The following is a 19661-nucleotide window of genomic DNA, read 5'->3' on the forward strand; positions in this document are numbered from 1 at the left end:
CCATCAGGGGGTCGGGCGACAGAAGGGAGGAAGGGTGAAGAGGACATCACACGGATACATGAACATAAATATTTGCAGAGTAATGTGTATAAATGCTCTTGGTCTTTCTCCTGGAATGCAATAATGCCTGCAATTGAGTTCATTGGCCAAATTGAATTTGGGCTCCTGTAGAAGTCTCTTTATATTAAGTGCTTTAACATACATCACCTTCTCAGTCTATCGATGAAATTCTATTATCTGCTCAGGGCCGGACGCAACTCGGCAACAAAATCGGGGGGGGAAATAAAAATCTTCACAAAACTAAGCCAGGAGCTGGTAATAGGACCTTGGACATCTGTCTCCGGCTATTGACAAAGTGTCACAAGTATCTCGGTGAGGGGGGAGCTCTCTGGGTTTCTCCCTAACCGCCTCCCTTCCCCTCCATCTTGCTGCAGTGGAGGTAAAACTCTTCACAAGACTCAAGGAAAGCCAAGCAAACAGTTGCTATGCATTAACTTAATTTAACTATATGACCAAGAGCAAGGTTTTGCTTGAACTGAAGCTAATTCCAGCCTGGGTGAGTGCCAGGGAAATTCATCCTTCCAGCTCTCGGGGGCTGCCCAGCGTGGAGGCGAGGACGGGCTGAGGACCGCGTTGCCGTTGGCGCAGACTTGGCCGTCCTTGACACGAGGATGCCATTACCTCCCGGGACCCGACGCCTGGCTGCCAGGAGCTGTGGGGACAGGCATGGGCTGTCCTTGTCCTGGTTTTCATGGTCTTCCCGAAGCTGCTGAGCACGGACAGAGGCTGGCTGGGAGCTGCAGATGTGCTGGGCCAGTTCTCGGGGATGTTTGGGTGGGCCTGTGGATTGTTTTGGGGCCACACTCCTGCAAACGGGGCTGGGCATGATCAGCTCTGGAAAATCCATGCTCTCACAGATCATTGAGCTGAGGTTGCTGTGTGTCCCCTTTCTGCAATGCAGCAGTCATGCAGCCACCAGGTCCCACCCCGTCCTCACGGAAAAGTGTTCAACTTGGGCTTCTGTTGTTATGTAAAATGTAAGCCAACTGCACTGGCTCGGACAACAGAAGCACAAGGCAGCCCCTGGGCTGTGCAGGAACTGTTCATCTTTAACAGCAAAACAGCATCGAGCATCACCGCATCTCCACAGAGCTGCTGAGAAGGCAGAAAAGAGTACGGTGTGTGGGCACCACTGACAGCTAACCAGCTCGATTTATTGGCGGAGGTGCTTTGGGGGATAGCTGTGATCCTCCAGGGCTGGAGTGCCTGATCCCAGCCGTTGATGCCAGGATAAAGGGCTGGGAGAATTCGTTCTGCTCCACCAGCACAAGCTCACTGCTCCCACTCATGCGGAGAGCGAAGCCTCCCGGAGCACATCTGCAAGCACAGCATCGGGACTGCTTGAGGGGAAAAGCAGGGGAGACCAGAGGGCCTTTCCCTTCAGCTCATTTGTGAGAGCAAAAAAGATGCCGATGAAACCCTAAGAAGAGCAGTTGGTGAAGGGAGTGAAAGAAATACCATTACAAAACTTGAAACCTCATCTTGTTGGTGCCTCTGACCTGAGCACATCCTAGAGGTGAGGCACTGCTGCATGGGTCTGCCTGGTGGTGAGTATCGCTCCCTCCTCCTGCCTTTCTCGGGGGATGCTCATCACTGGCAGGACAGATGGACAGAGCATGCATCGGAGCAGAGGAAGGCGAAGGAGAAAAATCTTAATAATCAGCCTAAAATTGATTCACTTCTGCTCAATCTGATTTCTCCTAACTGGATCCATGTGTCCTGGCCATGGCACATTAACTTCAATTATGGCTTATTAATGTCTCTGTGATGGAGCGTGCCCCGCTGAGCACTGCGGTGACTGACGTTATGAAAGGGAGAAAATTACTCCAAAGAGACGTGGCGTGTAATGGAAACAGAACCGGCGGCTTTCATTACACCATCCGCCAGGCCTGGCAGCCAGGAAAAGCTCATTCACCTGCTCTCGAGAAGATGACCGAGCTCATTGCTGCACCAAGCAGAAAACTGAGCAGTGAACTGAGATCTGCGGGGAAAAGGCTCTCTGCTTCCCCTCCCCACCACGCCTGGCACACGCACAAGCACACAGGCCAAGGGCTTGCTTGTGTCTATTCCTGTCCTGACTCCTCTGTATCTCCAGTTACTCTGCAGATCAATAGGGACAGGATGTAAGGGAAAAAAAAGTTAGATACCAAGAAGAAGAAAGACAGTAAAAATAAACTCATCCCTGGGCAAAGAAAAGGACCTGGCTGAGGTTGCAGGAGATGCGGATGGAGCGGGTAGAGGAGGCCCTGAAGCACCAGCCCACTGCACCAGCACCCAGCCGTGACCCTCAGGATCCACCAGACCCTCTGGAGATCCTGCCAAGCTCGAGCCCCCTTTGATCCAGCCTACAGGAGGGGGGAAGGCAGCAAAGTCCTTCCCCTTCTCCCCACGTCCTTTACTCCTTCTCACTCTGCTTTTCTGCCAAGCCCTGGGAGGTTGTGGCGAGGTATTTCCCTTGGTGAAAAGCAGAGGCACGAAGGAGGGGGTCCCAGGCAGGCCCAGGGGATCAGAGAAACCCCATTGGACCCTCCAGCTGGGGCTGTAGCATGAGAACCCCCCCCTCGGGGTCACGGTCTGCTCTGAGAGCAACGACTTTTGCTCTTCCCTTGACTGTGAACTTCAACTGGAAATGAGCTGCCACGAGTCCCTCATCGCTGTGCAGGCACTGACAGCTGTCTGCCCAAATCCTGCTGCCGTGCAGGGGCACAAGTGATGCCACATTGCTCCTCCAATGCCATGGGCCACGACCGTGCCCTGCTCCTCCGCTGCCATGTACTGCAGCCGGGCACTGCTCCTCTGCTGGCCCTGGGCTGCTTGCAGCTCCTGGTCCCTGGCTCCTCTGCTCTCCAGCTGGGATTTTCTTGCTGCTTTTTGTCTTTGAGCCTTTATTTCTTCGTAATCATCTTCCCTCGCATTTTCTGTGACCCCTGTGGTGAATCCCTAATAACACACCCCATTTTATCTGCACACTCTCTTCCCGCTGCTCATATGTGGTCTGCTCTCGTGTGCTGCAAGAGCCATCGCACGTCCCCAGCCCTCCCCGCTCTGCCTCAGCCCCTCCTTGAGCAGCTCACATTGATTTCTCCTCTCTTCCTCTCTCTAACCCACCCCTTGTTGAGCCACACAGAAGATTTAATTTGGTTTTAGTCCCTGCACTGTAACTGGCTTTGCTTACAGCTCGAATTAGATTGCTTTCCTGCAAAAAAACTCTGCTTGCTGGGACTGGAATAATCACAGGAGCAGAGTGAATTCACACAAAGCTTCTCCACCTCACACACCACTTATCCACAGCTCCTCAGTCGCTTGCCCCTCGGTGCTGGGGGAGTCAGCCCAGGACAGACATCGACTCCTTCCCTGTCCGCCTCTCCGGGAGGAGCGATCACCTCTCCTGGGAGCCTGCAGCAAGCCGGGAGAGCCAGAGCGGGGGCAAGCTGGGTCTTGCTATAGCTCAGCGCTTGGAGTTTGGGCCAGAAGCAGCCGATTTCAGAGTTTTCTTTGTCCCCAGCCAAGGAAAGCCCTCTCCTCCCAGAGGCCCTGCTGCATTGGCAGTGGAGGTGAGCAGGAGCCGCTGCTCTGCAGCAGCCGTGGGCAGCTGGCCACGCGGGCGGCGTGCCAGCGCCGGAGGGAGGCCTCCAAAAAGCAGCCGGCAAACCCGAACCCCTCTCGGTCTGGCCCCAGAAAAAATGCAGCATTGCAGCTCCCACCGGACGCTTGCGGTCTGAGCGTCATTGCCAATGCTGTCCCAGGGCTGTGGAGTCTCTGATGTCTCGTAGGGGTTGTGCCGCCCCCTCCCCGGCTTTCCTCCCCTGCTCTATTTGCCTCTTTTCACAAAATCTGTGGGGAAAACAAATTTCTGTGGAGAAAACAAATTTCACAAAATTTGTTTTCTCCCTCAAAGCAATCTCTGCTGCTATTATATGGTATTAAATTTGGCCAGTGAGTTCAGAAGATGGTGGGGTTTGGGGACGGGGGGGAAGGAAGACAACTGACAGCCAGCAAGATGCTGAGTTACGAAGGATCTCACCAGCACAGCCAGGAACTAAAAATGCTGAAGGGGCACATCCTGCCCAAGGCACATAGAAAACATAAAGGGCTCTGCAGAGACAGACATCCATGGGTCACCAGCACCAAGAGCTGCTACACCATATACTAACAGCTCTATTCTACTGTGTACCTTAAAGCATCAAGCATCCCAGAGCTGCTGTGGGTACGGCAATGAGGCCTTGGTTACCTGCACAGCACGCACGAGTTTTAGCCATGCTTGGAAGCCAAAGGTCATTGCACAAGAGCATCAAATATTTAATCAATTACCACTTTATGAACTGGAAACTCTGCATCCCTGTTACAACCCTGAAGTCTAACCAGTCCTGATGAACTGGCACAGCACCTCCACCCCTTCCTGCCGACAGCCCCCATCAGCCGGTGCTTTGGCTGTGAACTGGCTGCTGCAGCCTTGCCACTGCTGTCACCAGCACCAAGGAGCTGCAGTATTCAGGGGAGAGGGAAGGCAAAGCACCGGCCTTTTATCCCTCCTTTACCTGCTTTCCCTTCCTTTCACTCTCTGCTCTGCTATTTTGCCCCACCCTGAGCTGCTCCAAGGAATGGATAGTTAGCACACAGAGGAATACAGGCTGGGAGAGGTGGCTGCTCGTCCCTGCCTGCGACTGCTCTGCAAAAGTGGCCGAATCCGCTCCCAGCACCCTGCTGCCCTTCCCACCACCCTCTGCCGAAAGAAAGGGCTCTTCCATCCCACTGCTGCCGCTTCCTTTCCCTTGGAGCGCAGTCAAAGCTGGCCTCAGTGGCACCTGCAAAACAGTTTCGCTTGCAAGTCTCAGAAGCAAACAGTTTGGAAACGATACAAACGGGTCCTCTGTCGCTGTGGTGATCCTTGTTAGCAGGGGTGGGTGATGGGGAGATTTTTCCCCTCTCGCCTCTAAGTCTCACGCAAGCTGAATCCACAAGCTGGATGGGAAATTAGCCATCTCGGCATTTTTCCACCTTACTTTGCTTTTTCGGTTGATGTCATAATGTAACATATGGCATTGTACAGAGAAACAAAAAACAAAAACCAGGAGAAACAAACCCCCTCCTGCCTTCCCCTGCCCCAGATCTGTCTCTGGGTTTAGCCTCACCCCAAACCTCTCTGGTCTGAGACAGGGCTGCTCTGGGGTACAGGGCTGAGCCGGGATGACCCACGCTGCTTGTACCACCCGCGGGATGGCGTGTAATGGGGAGAGCCTCATTCCTCACCCCCAGATCCACTATACCACCCCTGAAATATTTGGCAGAGGTTGCCCATGTTTGCACAGCTGGGGACAGGGTGAACGGGGGACAGAGGGGGACAGGAATCTGGGAGGGAACTGAGACCTGACTGTCCATCCCTACACCACACTGGTAAGGACACAGCCCTTCTTGGACACCCCCATGGTAGCCTTTGAGATGCCTGAGCCATTCCCTACAAGGTCACATCTGTTTTATTACCAGTGCTGCCTGGTTTGTAAGAGAAGGTCTTAGAGGAAGAAACACCGATAATCTCATCAGTTGACACTGACACTGATGGCTCAGTTTTCTAGCAGTAACCCTCTTCTCATCCCTCCGAGAAGAGCTACCTAAAGAAACACAGTGGCCGTTACCTGCCGGTGACTTCAATGTTGGAGACGGCGTAGAAGTACTTGTACAGGTTCTCCCTCTGCACGTAGGTGCCCCCCAGGGCTGGCCTCAGCAGCCTCATCCTCAGGTCAGTCACGGTGAAGAAGTCCTTGAGCCCTTTGGCGCTCTCCAGCCGTGTGTACAAGTTGTCCATGTTCTTGAGGTCGGGGCCAGCAAAGATGGCAAAGCGGTCCCTCACCTCGAACCGGACAGTCTTCTCCTTTTTGGATCCCACCCAGCGGGAATACTCCTCCGTGCAGAGGACCCTGTTGGCACTGGTGGTGGAGAGGTCCCGGACCCTCCGTGCTGGCATGCTGAAGGCCTCCATGCAGTCATCTGCGTAATACTGGTACGGGTGCCAAGTCCTCCCGTTGTCCAGCGACTTCTCCAGCATCATGATGGTGGGCCGGCCATACTCAAAGGTTATCACGATGTCGTCCGTCAGCTCGATGCTCTTGTTCCAGGACAGCGTGATGTTGGCCAGCAGTGGCTCCGGGTACCGGCGCCACGTCACGCTCTGCCAGTACGTGGCCAGCCCTTCGTCCTCGCTGTCGAACATGAGCTTGGGCGGGTGGGCCAGGTCGGGGTTGGAGGCATCGCACTCGTCGCTGCACAGGTACGGGTTCTCCTGGAACAACAACAACGGTCACGAGAGAAGAAAGCAATGCCTGGGCACTGTGGGCCATGCGGGGGTGACTGAGCTCGCAGCCAGACCCTGCGTGCCCCCGTTCCTTCTTTTTTTGCTGCTTTTGTCAAAATGTTAACTGCTCAGCTGAGCTGGAGTGTGCCGGGGGCCTGGCTCTGCATGATGCCGTTTCTGAGAATGAATTTAAGACAGAAATACGTAGCTTTGCCTTTGCCATTAGAATAGCTGAGTTGTTTCCTCTGAAAGGCCCTTTGGGAAAGGGCCCTTCAATTTGGCACAGGGGCAATTTTCATAGAAAGCATTTTCCCTGAGACTGTCTCTGAGAAACTTCACTTCAGCTTGGCCGAGTTACAAGCCCGTGGAAAGCCACATTCACGCCTGCTTGCTCAGAAAGAGGGAACGTCTCAATCCCCAGACACAGCCTCCATGCCTCCACCAGCTCCTGACACTGACCAGGCCGGTGAGACACCATTCCCCAGGCTCTCTGAGCGGGGCCCAGCACTGCTGGAGGGGGAAAGCCCCATTTCCCTGTGCCCTGAGCTGGGACGGGACTGGGATGTAAGGCAGAGAACAGAAGTTTGTTCTTGTGGTGTCTCTGCTGAACCCCCCAGGCTGCCCCAGGACAGTATGCTGGCCTTGGGGACAAGTGGTGCAGGCACGCTCTGGGCTGCACCCAGTCAGCCTGACGCGATAACCATTTCTGGTGATTTTTCAGCTCAATAACAGGGTTGTCTGTGCTGATGGGTGCATTGCTCGTGTGTGTGTGTGTGTGTTAAAACTCTTCATTACAAGCTGGGGTTTGTCCTGCCCTGCAGCCCCTGTCTGCAGGGTGGAGTGGTGTGGGTCAGGCCTGCCTCGGGGATGATGCAGGGATGTGTTATAGCAGGTATATTTTTCAGATTCTGACCCCTGAAAAGCCCTGCATGGCTTCACACTGCAAATCTTTGTTGCATACAAAGCATCTTTGCCTCATACTGTCACTCCCAGAACCCAACCCCAGAGGATGGGGAGGGAGAGGGCCTGGTACGGCACCAGGCTCAGCTGTGGCCGGGCCCCTCACCACAGAGGCAGAGCCACCTGGCACCGAGGAGGTGATAAGAGGAGATGATAAAGCAGCTGGAGCTGCTCAGGGATGATGCTTGGAGGTGAGCAGCCTGCAGGGGTGCAAGGTCTGGCTGTCCTGAGCACAGCAGTAAGGTAAGACCGAGAGTTGTTTTATGGTTTTGTTTCTGAATGCTTTGTGGGTGGTCTGGAGCAAAGAGTGCTGCATGCAGGAGCTGTGCTGATGATGGTACCAGAGGTTTAAACCCTGCGAGGTGCAGGGACCGTGGCAGGCTGGCTGTGTCCTGGGGCTGGGACATCCCTGGTGCTGTGAGCAGGGGAAGCCTGGGGAGAGGCTGCTTATGCACATTGATCCTGTGCCAGGGGCTTGCTCTGACCTGCAAAGCTGATGAAAGTGCTTGTGGTCTGATTTATGGTACCCTACGAAGACCCTGGGCAAGGCAGAGGAGGGGAGACCCGGCTTCCACAAATGGGTACTCATGGGTGCAATGTGGGGACTGGGGCTGTGCCTTGAACACGGATGCTGATGTATAATGTGAAGTACTTTGGAAAATCTGGGGTTTGCCATCTCCAGCTGGGCTACCAAACCCACCAGGAACTGCCTAGGGCTGTCTCCACTCTGCATCTGTAAAATGGGCTTTTGGCCTCCCCACGTCTCAGAGGCGTGCTGGGTACAAGCGAGCGGAGGCCACAGCGCCGAGAAGCCTAGAAAAGCTCCTGAGGGCATAAATAATTCTGTCTTCTGAGCAGCGTTTGGGTAGCGTGCTGTAAGTAAGGCAGCTCCACGAGCAAAAACAGCGAGCAGCTGATTTGTACGTGAGCACCAGGCTGCTCTGCGAGGGATGAAGCAGTGGCTGGGGGGGCGGGTGGGGGCTCCTGTAAATAAAGCGTGCCTTGCTGCATGCGTGTGCTAAGCTGCCAGGGAAAGCAGCAGAAACCAGGGGGTGAAAAGCAACAAAACTTGTACAGCTTCCAACATGAGCTCAACCTCCTGACACAACCCCAACTGCAGTGACGTGTGGCTTTTGCCATCTCCTGTGTGTGCGGGGAGAGGAAGGGGCTGTGGCCGGAGCTGCTGAGCCCTGGTGCGGTGCATGCACATCCCCCTGAGCAGGGAGGGCACTGGATGGATGCTTCGGTGGGTGTTCGGTTATTTTTCACCTGCAGCTGTACCAAGTGAATGAGGGGCATGGATGATGTGCTCAGACCTGCATGGGTGGGTCAGGTCGCGGGGTGAGGGCACCTGCCTGGTGCTCCCTTCCCAAAGGAAGATGTCCTGAGCAAGGGCAGATGCCAGCTGGGGTGCTGGGGGGCCTCTCCTGCTGCAGCATGCCGCACTGGAGCAGAGATTTAAAAAAAAAAAAATAAGGTATTGACATATTTAATATGCTCTCCTGACTCGTCACGTTCAGAGGAATTGTTTACCTCTGCTAATGAGACACAGCTTCCTGCTGGGGGATGTAGCTGCCTCTTAGCACAGCTTTACAGTGGCTGCTGATGGAAGAGGATGAAAAATCCCCATCAGCTGAAGCTATGGGGGCTTTGAGTGCATTTTCCTGTGCTGAGGCAACATATTGTGTTGCAGTATGGTTCTGCTACAAATGCGGTCGTACAAATGGCTTAATAGGACAACCCTGAAAAGGCCGTCCTGGAGCTCTGTTTTCATGTCTGAAGAAAGGCACAGCAGTGCGGCGTTGTGGTGTGGGGCTGGTGGGGGAACCGCCTGCGGGGCAGAGCAGAAGGCTCCCCAGTAAATTCGTGATACTGCTCAGGGGTGCCCTTGCTGGTGTGGCTTCCTTTCATTGCGTGCAGCAGCCGTCAGGGCTGCCAAAGCACCCAAGCAGGTAGGGGATGAATCTCCACCGAGTATTTGCTGCCTGAGCTGTCCCCAGCGTGGCTGTGCTGACCAGGCCCATCCTCAGGGCTAGGGATGTTGCTTCTATTGCGGATGATTTTGGAGGCTTCCTTAACCAGTGGGTGAACTACACGAGGGAAGAGCTTTGCAACCAAACCACGATGATAAAACACTACCCAGAGCAGAGGGGATGCGTGAGAGCGGTACCTGCAGCTGTAAAGGGTGGCCAGGGTGGGAGGTGGGAGAGGTTTCCCAGGAGCACTGAGGGGAAGCAGCCGAGTCTGACAAATTCAAGGCCCCTCCTGGTGTCCCACCTGCAGGGATGGATGGAGCTGGCCCGGCACCACAGCCAGGCATGCCTCCTGGTGCGGGCTGGCAGGCTGAGAGCAGGAGGAAGCAGGGCCAAAACCCTGCCTGTCTCCCATATGCCTGTCTCAGGGATCAGGGAACTGGAGGCTCATGATCCCTGGTGGCTCCTTTACGCACAAACCTGTAAACGTGCACAGCTCAGCAAGCCCAAGGATGTCTTTAAGCACCCCGGTGCTCCGGAGTGGCATATGGCTTGAGATCTGCTGAGTTTTAACAGGGCAAACGTGAAAATAACCTCTAAGTGACAGCGCTGAAAGGTGGGCAAGAGCCTCAAAAGCCACCAAGTGAGTCACGTCACTATGGCTTCCTCTGCTAAAATGAAATGTTCCTTTTTGGTTTTGGGCTTATTGAAATGTCCTTCCTCCTCGGGATGCTCAATGCGTTTGCTGCCGGTGGGGTGGTTTGAAGTCAGCCGGGAGGGCAGGGGGGAGCGGAAACAGATGGCCACTCTTTGGCTGCTCCCTTGGTCCTGGTAAGATCAGTTATAGCACTGTTGAAACAATTCCAGGTATTATTTTAGAATCTGGTTTCCTTATCCAAGCCATGTGTCCTCCAAAGAATCTGTCCAAAGTCTCAAGATATTTACGTCTTCAATCTAAAAGTCAGGATGCATTAGCCAGGGAAACTTGGTCCCAGGGAGCTTAAAATAAAACAGTTCACTTAGTCTCAAGCTATTAAATCAGTCGTGAATGTCCTCATGGCAACTAAATGTTGCAGTTCTCCAGCATGCTCTTCTGGTTGCTCTTTTCTTGTGGGTGCGCCAAAAAGTGTTGCAGCCTTGCTGAGCCCAAGCTCAGCCCAAATGGGCGAAGCCCTGGGGCAAGCGGTAAAATCCTAGCTGAGGACAAGTTGCTGTAATAAACGACATCACAGCAAGACTGTGACGGCATGGGGAAAATGTCCCCGGGAGGGTGACATGTCTGGAAATGTCCCGTGCTGGTGTTTGCAGATGCACCCTTGGGTTTCACCTCCTCTCGGCGCTCAGCAGAAATGCTGCACGAGGGCGCTTCTGAAGGTGACAGCGGGGGTTTGGTCCTTGAGGGAGGATTTCTTGGGCAGCAAGCTCCCTCTGACAAGGCACGATGACAGGAATCCAGGGTGCTGTAGGTAAGCTGCCCCCCCCACCTTGCTGGGGGGAGAGGGAACGGGGAAAACAGGCGCACTAAAAGCCCAGTTTCACAAAGCCCAGCTGGTTCCCAGGGCTCTTAATGAGTGCACAAAGTTGTTTTGCTTTTTTTCCTGGCAGATAATGCCATTTTTAAGCCTCATAGCATAAAATTATATATTTTTGTAGGTGAAATTACTTGATTAATCATTAAGCTGTTGAATATTTTAAACAAACTAGACATCTGTTGTGAATGGAGAAAGCTGCACAGAAATAAAACTGCAGCCTTCAGTAGGTCCCCATGCCAAAGGAAAAGCTGGAAAGAAATTACAATCGCTAGCTGCACAATGAAGAAAAATAATAAAAATATTAGTAATGTTAAAGGAAAAAATAAAGGTTTGAGCGGTGAAAAATAAGGGGACAATGTGGAAGTTTGTACTGCTTGGCCAAAGATGCTAACCACTGCTGTCAGAACCCCTGTGAGCTGCTCAGCTGGTGTCTTGGCCTGGGGACCCCGTGGAGCTGTGCTGTTTCCCCAGGTCTCCTCTGCCTGGTGAGATCCTATAGCTCAGGTCAAGGCTTCTCCTAGAGCCCAGGTCACCCTGGGATCGACCTGGTTTTAATCCCAATCACAAGAAGATGAGCGGTGTCACGTCAGTTTGGAGTAGCTTCAGAAATCAAAACTTTGTTTTTAGCTGGGGTGAAGAAATGTTGGTTTTTCTGTAGGAAGATATTTTATCCAAGGAGAAGGAATTAAATGCATTTCTTGGGCACAAAGACCCATACTGTTGTGCAGGTTTCCCTTGTGTCCTTCCTTCTGTAGTGTTTTCCCCAAGAACTCAGACCTTAGATGTTTCCAGGGTGTTCTGCAAGAGCTGGTGATGGTTGGGCAGCTGGGTCACCCCCTCAACAGCTGCCAGCGTTAAAAGTCCCGAGGAACCCGATCCAACCCCCTGCAGACTTTGCAAATGGGACTGCTACTTAGCAGACAGATTCACCCAGCAGCCAGGAGAATGCCTTGACCTTTGTGTGCCATCAGCAACAACCGGCCCTGACACGGCTGGGGTGCAGGCAGGAGGCAGGGGGGCTGCGTTGGGCAGGGATGGCGTGGTGCTTCCCCTCCTTCAGCGAGCATTTATCAGGTTTTGTGAGCAGCACGCGTCATCCAGGGCAAAACAACCCTGCGAGGGATCAGCGTTTCGCTGGCCTTTGAGCTGGGTGGTTGCTGGAGGGATTTCAATGAGGAAAAGCAGCACAAAAACCTCCCTCCAGGGAGCACTGAATGTCACCTCCACCCACCAGGTGACAATCCTCTCCCGGTGCTCGCCCTGCTCCAGACGTCTTAAGGAGCTCTCAGGTGCATCCCAAGGTCTTTCCGCTTCCTGCAGTGCACCTACGACCCTGCCTTGGTTTTCAGCTTAAAGATTAGCTGATTAGGTTCACAAAGTCCCCGCGTTGCCTCACACAGCAACAAAGCGCTCGGGTTCGTCTCAAATTTCCATCAGACCCTGCAAAACAACTGCATTGGCAAAATCCTTGCGTGCACCTGATCCCTGCTACTGCTCCCGCCGTGCTCCCCGCAGGTGTCCTGCAGCCCCCTCCCCTGCGCAGCCTGTCTGTCACCGGTACCCCTGGGGGACAGGGTCCCCGCCATGCGGTGGCCCCGTGGGGCAGCAGATGGCCGGGAGCACGGCTGGAGCAGCCCCCGTGCTCACAGCACAGCTCCTGCTGGGGAAGATTTCGGGCAGTGACGGTGACAGCACTTGCTCTGTCCCTGGCTCTCGGCATCCAGACGCCCGAAGTTTTATTTTGTGGCTTCTCCCCGCAGAGCGCAGCGTTGGGTTTGTCTGGCTGGCAGGTTGCAGGATAAAACTGGAGGGGTTGTTTCAGTGCATTTGTTTTTCTGTTTCTCTCCTTTACGCTCAGATGAGTTCCCTGGGTTAATCCCGGGATTAGCGGCCCCGCTGCCCCACGCTGCTCCCTGCAGCTGCCAGCCTGCGCCGAGCAGGCAGGATGCGGTCCCCGTCCCAGCCCAGGTGACGAGCGGCTCCATCCTCTGCTCTGACACAGTGAGACCTGCCTTCTGCAACACGAATTGTCACCACGCTGCGATATGAGTGGATCAGGAGACTTTCCTGGTATTTCTTCCAATACCTGCTCCAGGAAGCAACTCTGTTTCCTGACCAGAATCCCGTTTACGTGGGAGAACAGGCGGGCTTGTCCTAAAGCCATCGCCGGGCATTTTAGCTCTTGTTGCTCTTGACCCCATGGGTCAACTGCTCTGTCGGGATTTATGAAAAGACGAGGTGATTTTTATGATCAAAACTAACGTTCGTGGGTAATTAAATCTCATGCTTCGGGGCATAAACCATAACCTGCCAGTGGCCAGGATGGGACTCCCAGAGAACTGGAAATAGTTGCTGACAATTAATTTTCACTCTATTCGTGGGGGCTGGGAGGGATCAGAGGGGTGAAACATCCGTAATTAATTTACAGCGATTATTTCCAACAGCTGGCAAGTGGCATAACTCAGCGGCGGAGATGGCTGGGAGCATGGAAATAATTGAGCAGAAATACCTCCGGAGCGAAGCGCCGGCCGGGTCCCTGCTTGTGCAGGGCCAAGGTCTGCGCCTCCCTCAGTGGTGGCTGAGCCCGGTGCCCCGGGAGCTGGAGGTGGCCCCAGCAGGGACGGGGTTTCTCAGCTCCCTGCAGGCTGCCAAGTGCCCTGCGCTGTGTCCTGGTGCTCAGGATCACCGTCCCCAGCTGGGGTGGATGTGGCACTGGCTGTGAAATAGAAGGGACGCTGCGGTTTGGTGTCTGTCCCTGCCACGGGGGGGGTTTAGAGGCTGTGAGTGGTTTCTCCTGGCCAACTCCTGGTCCAGCTGAGAAGCTGGAGGGTCCCTTGGTCTTGGACGGACCCTGCTCATGTGTCTGCAACAACACGGCCAGAAATCAGGCAGATGGATGCAGAGGGAGCTGCAAAGCTGGGGGACATGGGAGGGACGCAGGGAGCTGCAGGGTGCGTGACGAGACCACTCTGAGCTGCCTGAGTTCCTCTTGCACTGGTTACCCTATCCCTGGTGCTTATGTGGGCTTTTGCTGTGATGTGAGGCTTTGTACTGAATCCAGCAAACATTTCAGAAGTATTTGCCTGCGCTGTTTTGGGATTCTTGGTGTGTTGGCAGGGAGGGGTCCCTGGATGGGGCCACGTTTGCCGCAAAATTGGGCTGTGGGGATGCTGGGGGTGCTCCGAATGTAAAACGCGCCTTTTCGGAATGAAACCTGAACAGCTTTCTTCAAGATGTGTGTTTGCCTGTTTCTCCTAAATGCCACTCGGTGAAGTTACGTGTCTATTTGATAGTCCAGAAGCCTGGGAGCTTGGGAACGCTCGCAGCAAAGCCCTCATCCCTGCACCCTGCGGGTGTGCCCCGAGCTGGGCACGGAGCCCTGCGCATCGCTTCCCTCTCCGTGCTGACCCTCTGAAGAGATGCTTTTAAGTGGCCCGTGCGTGTAGGCAGATTCTGGCAAGGCGTCTGTGATTAAGTGGTGGATTATTTAGCAGCTTCACCTCTGCAGGGGAAAGCTGGCTCCGTTTTGGAGGCAGGGAGCTCTGGGGAACGGAGCCTTGCAGGGATGGGGAGCGGCGCGTGGGCTCGCAGGGATGTTTGCTCGCTCCTGTGCCCTTCCCTCGCTGCCTCCCTTCCCCCAGCCATCTGCAAGGGGCTCTTATTAGGGCAGAGAAAGCAAAAGGGGAGAAGAACGTCCTCACTAACAAGCTGTTTCCTGTTTATTAGCAGGTAAAGGCAGAGCTGGGATGAATTATTAATAGGGTGGAAATGGGGTCCCTCCACAGATCTGTTGCTAATTCTGGCTCAGCCGAATGTCACTCTTACTCCCCCCTCCATCTCGCAGTGGTTTGGGGGATTGATTGCTCTCTCCCTTTCTTTCTATTCCTCCCGGATCGGAGGTTGTCTGAGTGCAAGGTCACCCCTCTTCACGGGGTGTTAGGACATGCTCTGCCTGCCTGCTGGATTCAGGATACCGTGAGTCAGCAGAACACGCACCGCTGGCTTCGCCGCATGGCTCTTAGTAGGCGCACGCCGGTACGCGCTCAGCAAGACATTTCGCTTTTCTTTTTGCCTCTTTCCTTTGGCCTGAAGCAGATACTCATTCACCGAACAGCATGCTGCTCGTTCAAGGCTCTCGCGCTCCCTTGGGCCCATCTCTCTGCAAGAGAGGAGATGCAACCTGTGCTTTGCTGGCTGCTGTTCCCCTTCCCCCTCTCCGGTCTGTTTCTGAATTCGAGAAGCATCTTGTGCATATTTCACCATATTTTGCTCAGCACTGTGCCCTTCTCCAGGAGTAGCTGCTCCTGTTGCTCCACCAGCCATGGTGAAATGCGTGAGTGGCTGGGTTGGGGAGTACCAATGCAACATCCCATTCTCTGGTGGGGAAACCGAGGCAGGGAAAGGTTTAAGGAGCAGGTTCTGGCTTTGACAGGAGCTTTTGAAAGTCCCAGGTACCAGCAGCTGAGCATCAGAGTGGTGGCTCCTTGACCCAATCTTGATGTAGGGGTCAAGGAAACCTCAGCTCTTGCCCCATGCTGTCTCTGAAACTTTCTCTGTAACCTGCTTGGTACCTCCACAGGGGAAGGGTCTGCACGGATCCCTGTGTCATAGATCGTGCAGTCTTTGCAGGAGTCCTCCCCTCTGCAAAGGGAGAAGGCAGCTGGTGCCCATCATGCACAAGGACTGATCCCAGTCACCTCCCCATCCTCGCGGCACAGCCGGCACTGCTCAGGCACAGACAAAATGGTCAAAAAAAAATCCGGTGACAGGACAAACTTTAAGCACCAGGCTGAAATCAGCCCAGTCTAAGGGTGACCTCTCCCAGCAGGACCCCAGCAGGGCACTGGCAGGGCTGCCTTCAGAGCAGTGCTTACATTTCCACAGCCCCGGGGTGCCTCGGAGCAGCAGCCCAGCCTCTGCTGCTGGATCGCCCTGGCCCAAAAATGCGTGTGCAGCCCATCTGGGGGCGATGCGAGGGTTAAGCACCACGTGGAAAATTCCACTCCTAAGCAGATAATCTTGTCTGTGCTGGGCACATCCACGCATCGCGTGCAGCCTGGCCTCCCATGTCATAATTTTTGAGCAGCTCCTTCATTCGGAACTGGTAATCCCCCAATGAGCTGCTGTAACCCCAACCCCTCTCCGCTGGCCTCACCTCCGTGCCCGCCCTGCCGTCGGGGTGGGGCTGTGCTATGGCACTGCTCCTTTTGCCAGTTTGCAGATTAAGGGGTGACCTAGAGGCTGGGATCAGCCAGCGGGATCAGGAGCTGATGAAGCAGGCGCCCCTCGGCCAGCAAATGTGGGCACACGTTCAGGGATGCAGAGGTTTAATCCCATTGACTGCTTTTTAGCTCGCCTCCAAACCTGGACGTTCTGTACCCAAGAGCTGCAAGCTTTGCTCTTCCCGGGGCACTTCCCAAAAGCTTGTCCACAAATTAAGCTGCCTGGATCCTGCCCCATCCCTCCTCTGCCAGTTTAAGCCCCGTGTCTCGCTACAGAAGAGCACCTGAGTGCAGATGCGGCCCCTACCAGGAGCAGCGCAGCAGCAGCGACCTGTTTGCTGGACTCGGAGTGCATTATTGATTCAGGACGAAGAAAATGCTTAGGAAGTAGGAAAAGTGTCCTGCTCTCTAAAAGCTTGAGCGCCTTGCAAGCTCAATACATGCAGCCTTTGCAGAGAGGCTTGCTATGCTGCTATTAATATTTTATTCTCTGAGAGAGGCCCAGATAGTTTGAATGGGGGAGGGCAGGACTTGGTGGGGGGGGGGGGGGGGGGGGGAGAAGATGAGTAGAACAGAGGCACTGCTGCAGCCCTCAAATGGGGGTGCAGATACCCCCAGAGCCTTTATAGGAGCAGGACAGCTTGGTGGTGAACACCCCTGCACCCACCCATCTCCTATCAGGGCTCCTGCATCCTTTACTCTGCTTTTGCTGTTGCATGCACTTATGGAAACCAGACGGTGGTAGAAGAGCGGTCCTTCCCACTAAGTGTCAGGGCCTGAAGGAGATCATATCTATGCTACAGAATACAACACAGATTAAAAATAAGTAAGAGGGACTTCCCTGAATCTCTTAGCTTCAAAAGTTGCTCATGGAAAACTGCTGTGCGTGGAGCTGGTGGATGAGTGAGGGCCACAGATGCTGGAGGAGCTGCTCCCCAGCAAGCCTTTGGAGTCACTGCTCTCTGTTTTTTTCCATCTGGATGCTGTCCCCACTGAAGAGCAAAGCTTTTTGTAAGAGCAGTTTCTTTCTCATCTCTTAAGGTGGGGGTAAACTTTCTGTTCACTGTACCAATTAAATCTACTTGACAGCTTGATTTCTGTTGCTGAGCCTTTTCCATCAGCGAGTTGAAGCGATTCTTGTTAGGAGAGCAATATCCCACTTTGCAACGAGATGAATCCCGAACTGGGCATTTAAGGAAATTGCCACGGACTGTGAGTGGAAATCCCGTTTGCTCAGCACTCTCTAATTTAAAACCGAGCTGTATTCTCTCATTTTCTGTAAAGCCTCTGCTTTTATAACGCCGAGATCCTGCTGCACTCGAGTAGCCTCTGTGGTAGGAGAGTGGTGGCGTGCAATTTGCTGAGCAGCTAATAACATGCAATGCAAGGGTCTGGCCCCAAGGGCACGGAGCCACTGGTCTTGACTTTGGATTGTGTTTTCTGCAGCAGCCCTGGTGCTGAGAAGAGATTTGTGGGGGGGGGTGGGGGGTGGAATATATCCAAAAGACCCCAGCCCTTTCTCCCATGCTGGAAAGCAATGCTGCAAGGGATGCATTTGGTGAATTAGGAAACCTTCATCCTGATGCAAATGGCATCAAGTTGGCTTTTCCAGGCGCTACTCAAAGGAAAGAGGAGGCTTTTCCAGGCATCACGTCTGTTCTGGAGGGTTGGTGGGGGATCAGGTCTGTTAGCACCTCACAGATGTGGAAAGAAAGATGAGGCTTTCTGTCCCTGACTGAGTTGTCAGCGGCATTTTGACAGCTGAGAGTGGGCTTCTTGTGCTGCTGAATGTTGGCATAAAGGCAAAGTAATTGTCCCCAGTGCCACGTAGCTCCTGCCAGGAAGGGCAGCGGGGAGCTCTGGCACCCAGCCCCCTGCTACGGCCAGGGCTGGGGTTGCAGTCAACTGTGGGTGCTGCTGATTCATTCAAGGAGGGAGGACATCCCCTCTTCTTAGAAAGGATTTGACTCATGTATGGGCTCTGCTCAGCCCAAAGGGTGGCCTCGAGTCTCAGGGTGGTCACAAGGCTGAGGACCCCTCGCGCTTTGCCCCCCAGGCTGGGGAAGGTCTGCGTATCTTGTCACTGCCTGGGCTACCAGCAGGGATGAATCCATCCTTTAACCACCAGGTCAGGCTGCATCTCTACAAATGCCGTTGGAAGAGCATCTGTGAAGCAATTCCATTTTCCTTCTTTCTTTAAAAACTTTGAATTTCATTTTAATCCCCCCCCCCCAGACCCACAGTCATCCGTTTGTACCTAAACAAGGGTGTGAAGATGCTGCCAGGTGGAGCAGCATGTGACACAGGCTAAGAGCCTAGGGAAAAGGACTTCTGTGCCTAAAAGTTTGTCTGCTTTTTCCTATGCTAGCAGCTGGTCTCAGAAGAGAAATAGCTCTTTAGCACAAGCCTTATAAACCCACGCCATTCAGAAAGTTTAGCTAAGAATTAAACTAAACATCAAATTTGGCTGAATGCATAATGAATAAATAAAGCCTTTTCCTTTCATGTACCCGTGCCAAAATCAACAAGCTCTATTAGCTGATGAAACAATGCTGACGCTAAATAAAAATACCCCTGACCCATCAATATGGGCTAAGAGCTCGGCCCTGCATCAAAGAGCATTGTCTGAACAAGAAATACTGTCTCGACACCTCTGGAAAAAAAAAAAAAAGCTCCGATCCCGAGGGCTGCAGGCAGCTCTTGGCAGGGTGTTAAGGAGCAGCAGAACCACCGTGGTGGCCGCTGCCTTGCAGGCAGCCAGCTCCCGACACCTCTGCTCATTCCCCTCACCTTTGCTGTAATGATTTGGAAAGCCGGTGAGCTGCCAGCCCCTTTGGGACAGGGAACGTGGCTGTGACGTTTGCTCGCTCCCCGCCACCTGCCCTGTATGTAAATTGCCCACAAAACCTGTGGGTCAGTTTTTATCAGGTGTGCGAAGTGCCAAAGCTTGGACAGCGAAATTCTCCAAGGCCCCTGCTCGGTGTCAAAGTGCTTCAGCAACGGGGAACAGCTCAGCGCCGGGGCTGGGCCACCTTCCTGCACCACGTCCGCATCCCCAGCCCTGTGTGCCCCTGGCTCCTGGCTGGGCCCCTCTGGCCAGCACCTCCCATTTGAAATCTGGTTTGAAATCTGGTTTGAAATCTGCATTTCACTGCTTTGTGCCCTGGCCTGGGTCTTTGAAGTTTTCCCCCTCCCCTCGGCAGCCTCGGTTAAAAGCCCCGTTCCCTATTGTTCCCTGTTAGTCTTCGGTCCTGCTTTCAGATCGTTCAGGCTTTTATTTGCTCATCCATCTGTCTTCCTGCTCCCACCGCTCCCCCCTGCCCTGCCAGAAGGGAAAGTACAATTCATTTTTCAGGTAACCCTGCCAGAAGGGCACTGACATGGATAGGAGACGGCTCGAGAGTGTGGAAAAAAGCAAAAACTCGGGGCTTTAATAGGCAGCAAAACGCTGCACAGCCAGAACGGAGCAGCCAGATGTGACTAGAAATTGCTGTAAAACTGAGAAAAGACAACCCTCCCAATGATTCCTGCAATCCCCCAGGCGCCTCCTTCTGCAGAACTCCGAGGGCTGCTGTGAGTTGGTAAAACTGTAATGTGTGTGTGTGATCCTTTGGGCTGTGCAAAG

General features: G+C 53.9%; 2 protein-coding genes across 7 annotated transcripts in view; one reads left to right on the forward strand and one right to left on the reverse strand.

Annotated features, from left to right (window-relative positions):
• The window catches only part of NTNG2 (netrin G2), a 46353-nt gene that overhangs the window by 19992 nt on the left and 6700 nt on the right, over positions 1-19661 (reverse strand). For all 6 annotated transcript variants that reach the window (XM_048054084.2, XM_066980887.1, XM_066980888.1 and 3 more), the window contains exon 3: positions 5694-6337. In XM_048054084.2, the coding sequence (XP_047910041.2) occupies positions 5694-6337 (644 nt within the window). The remainder of the gene's footprint in view (positions 1-5693; positions 6338-19661) is intronic.
• Positions 7473-19661, forward strand: part of MED27 (mediator complex subunit 27) — a 141133-nt gene continuing 128944 nt past the window's right edge. Inside the window, exon 1 of the mRNA XM_013193940.3 lies at positions 7473-7552. Coding sequence (XP_013049394.2) covers positions 7488-7552 — 65 coding nt within the window. The 5' untranslated portion in view covers positions 7473-7487. The remainder of the gene's footprint in view (positions 7553-19661) is intronic.

Source organism: Anser cygnoides, chromosome 20, assembly GCF_040182565.1.
Source record: "Anser cygnoides isolate HZ-2024a breed goose chromosome 20, Taihu_goose_T2T_genome, whole genome shotgun sequence".
Taxonomy (NCBI): Eukaryota; Metazoa; Chordata; class Aves; order Anseriformes; family Anatidae; genus Anser; species Anser cygnoides.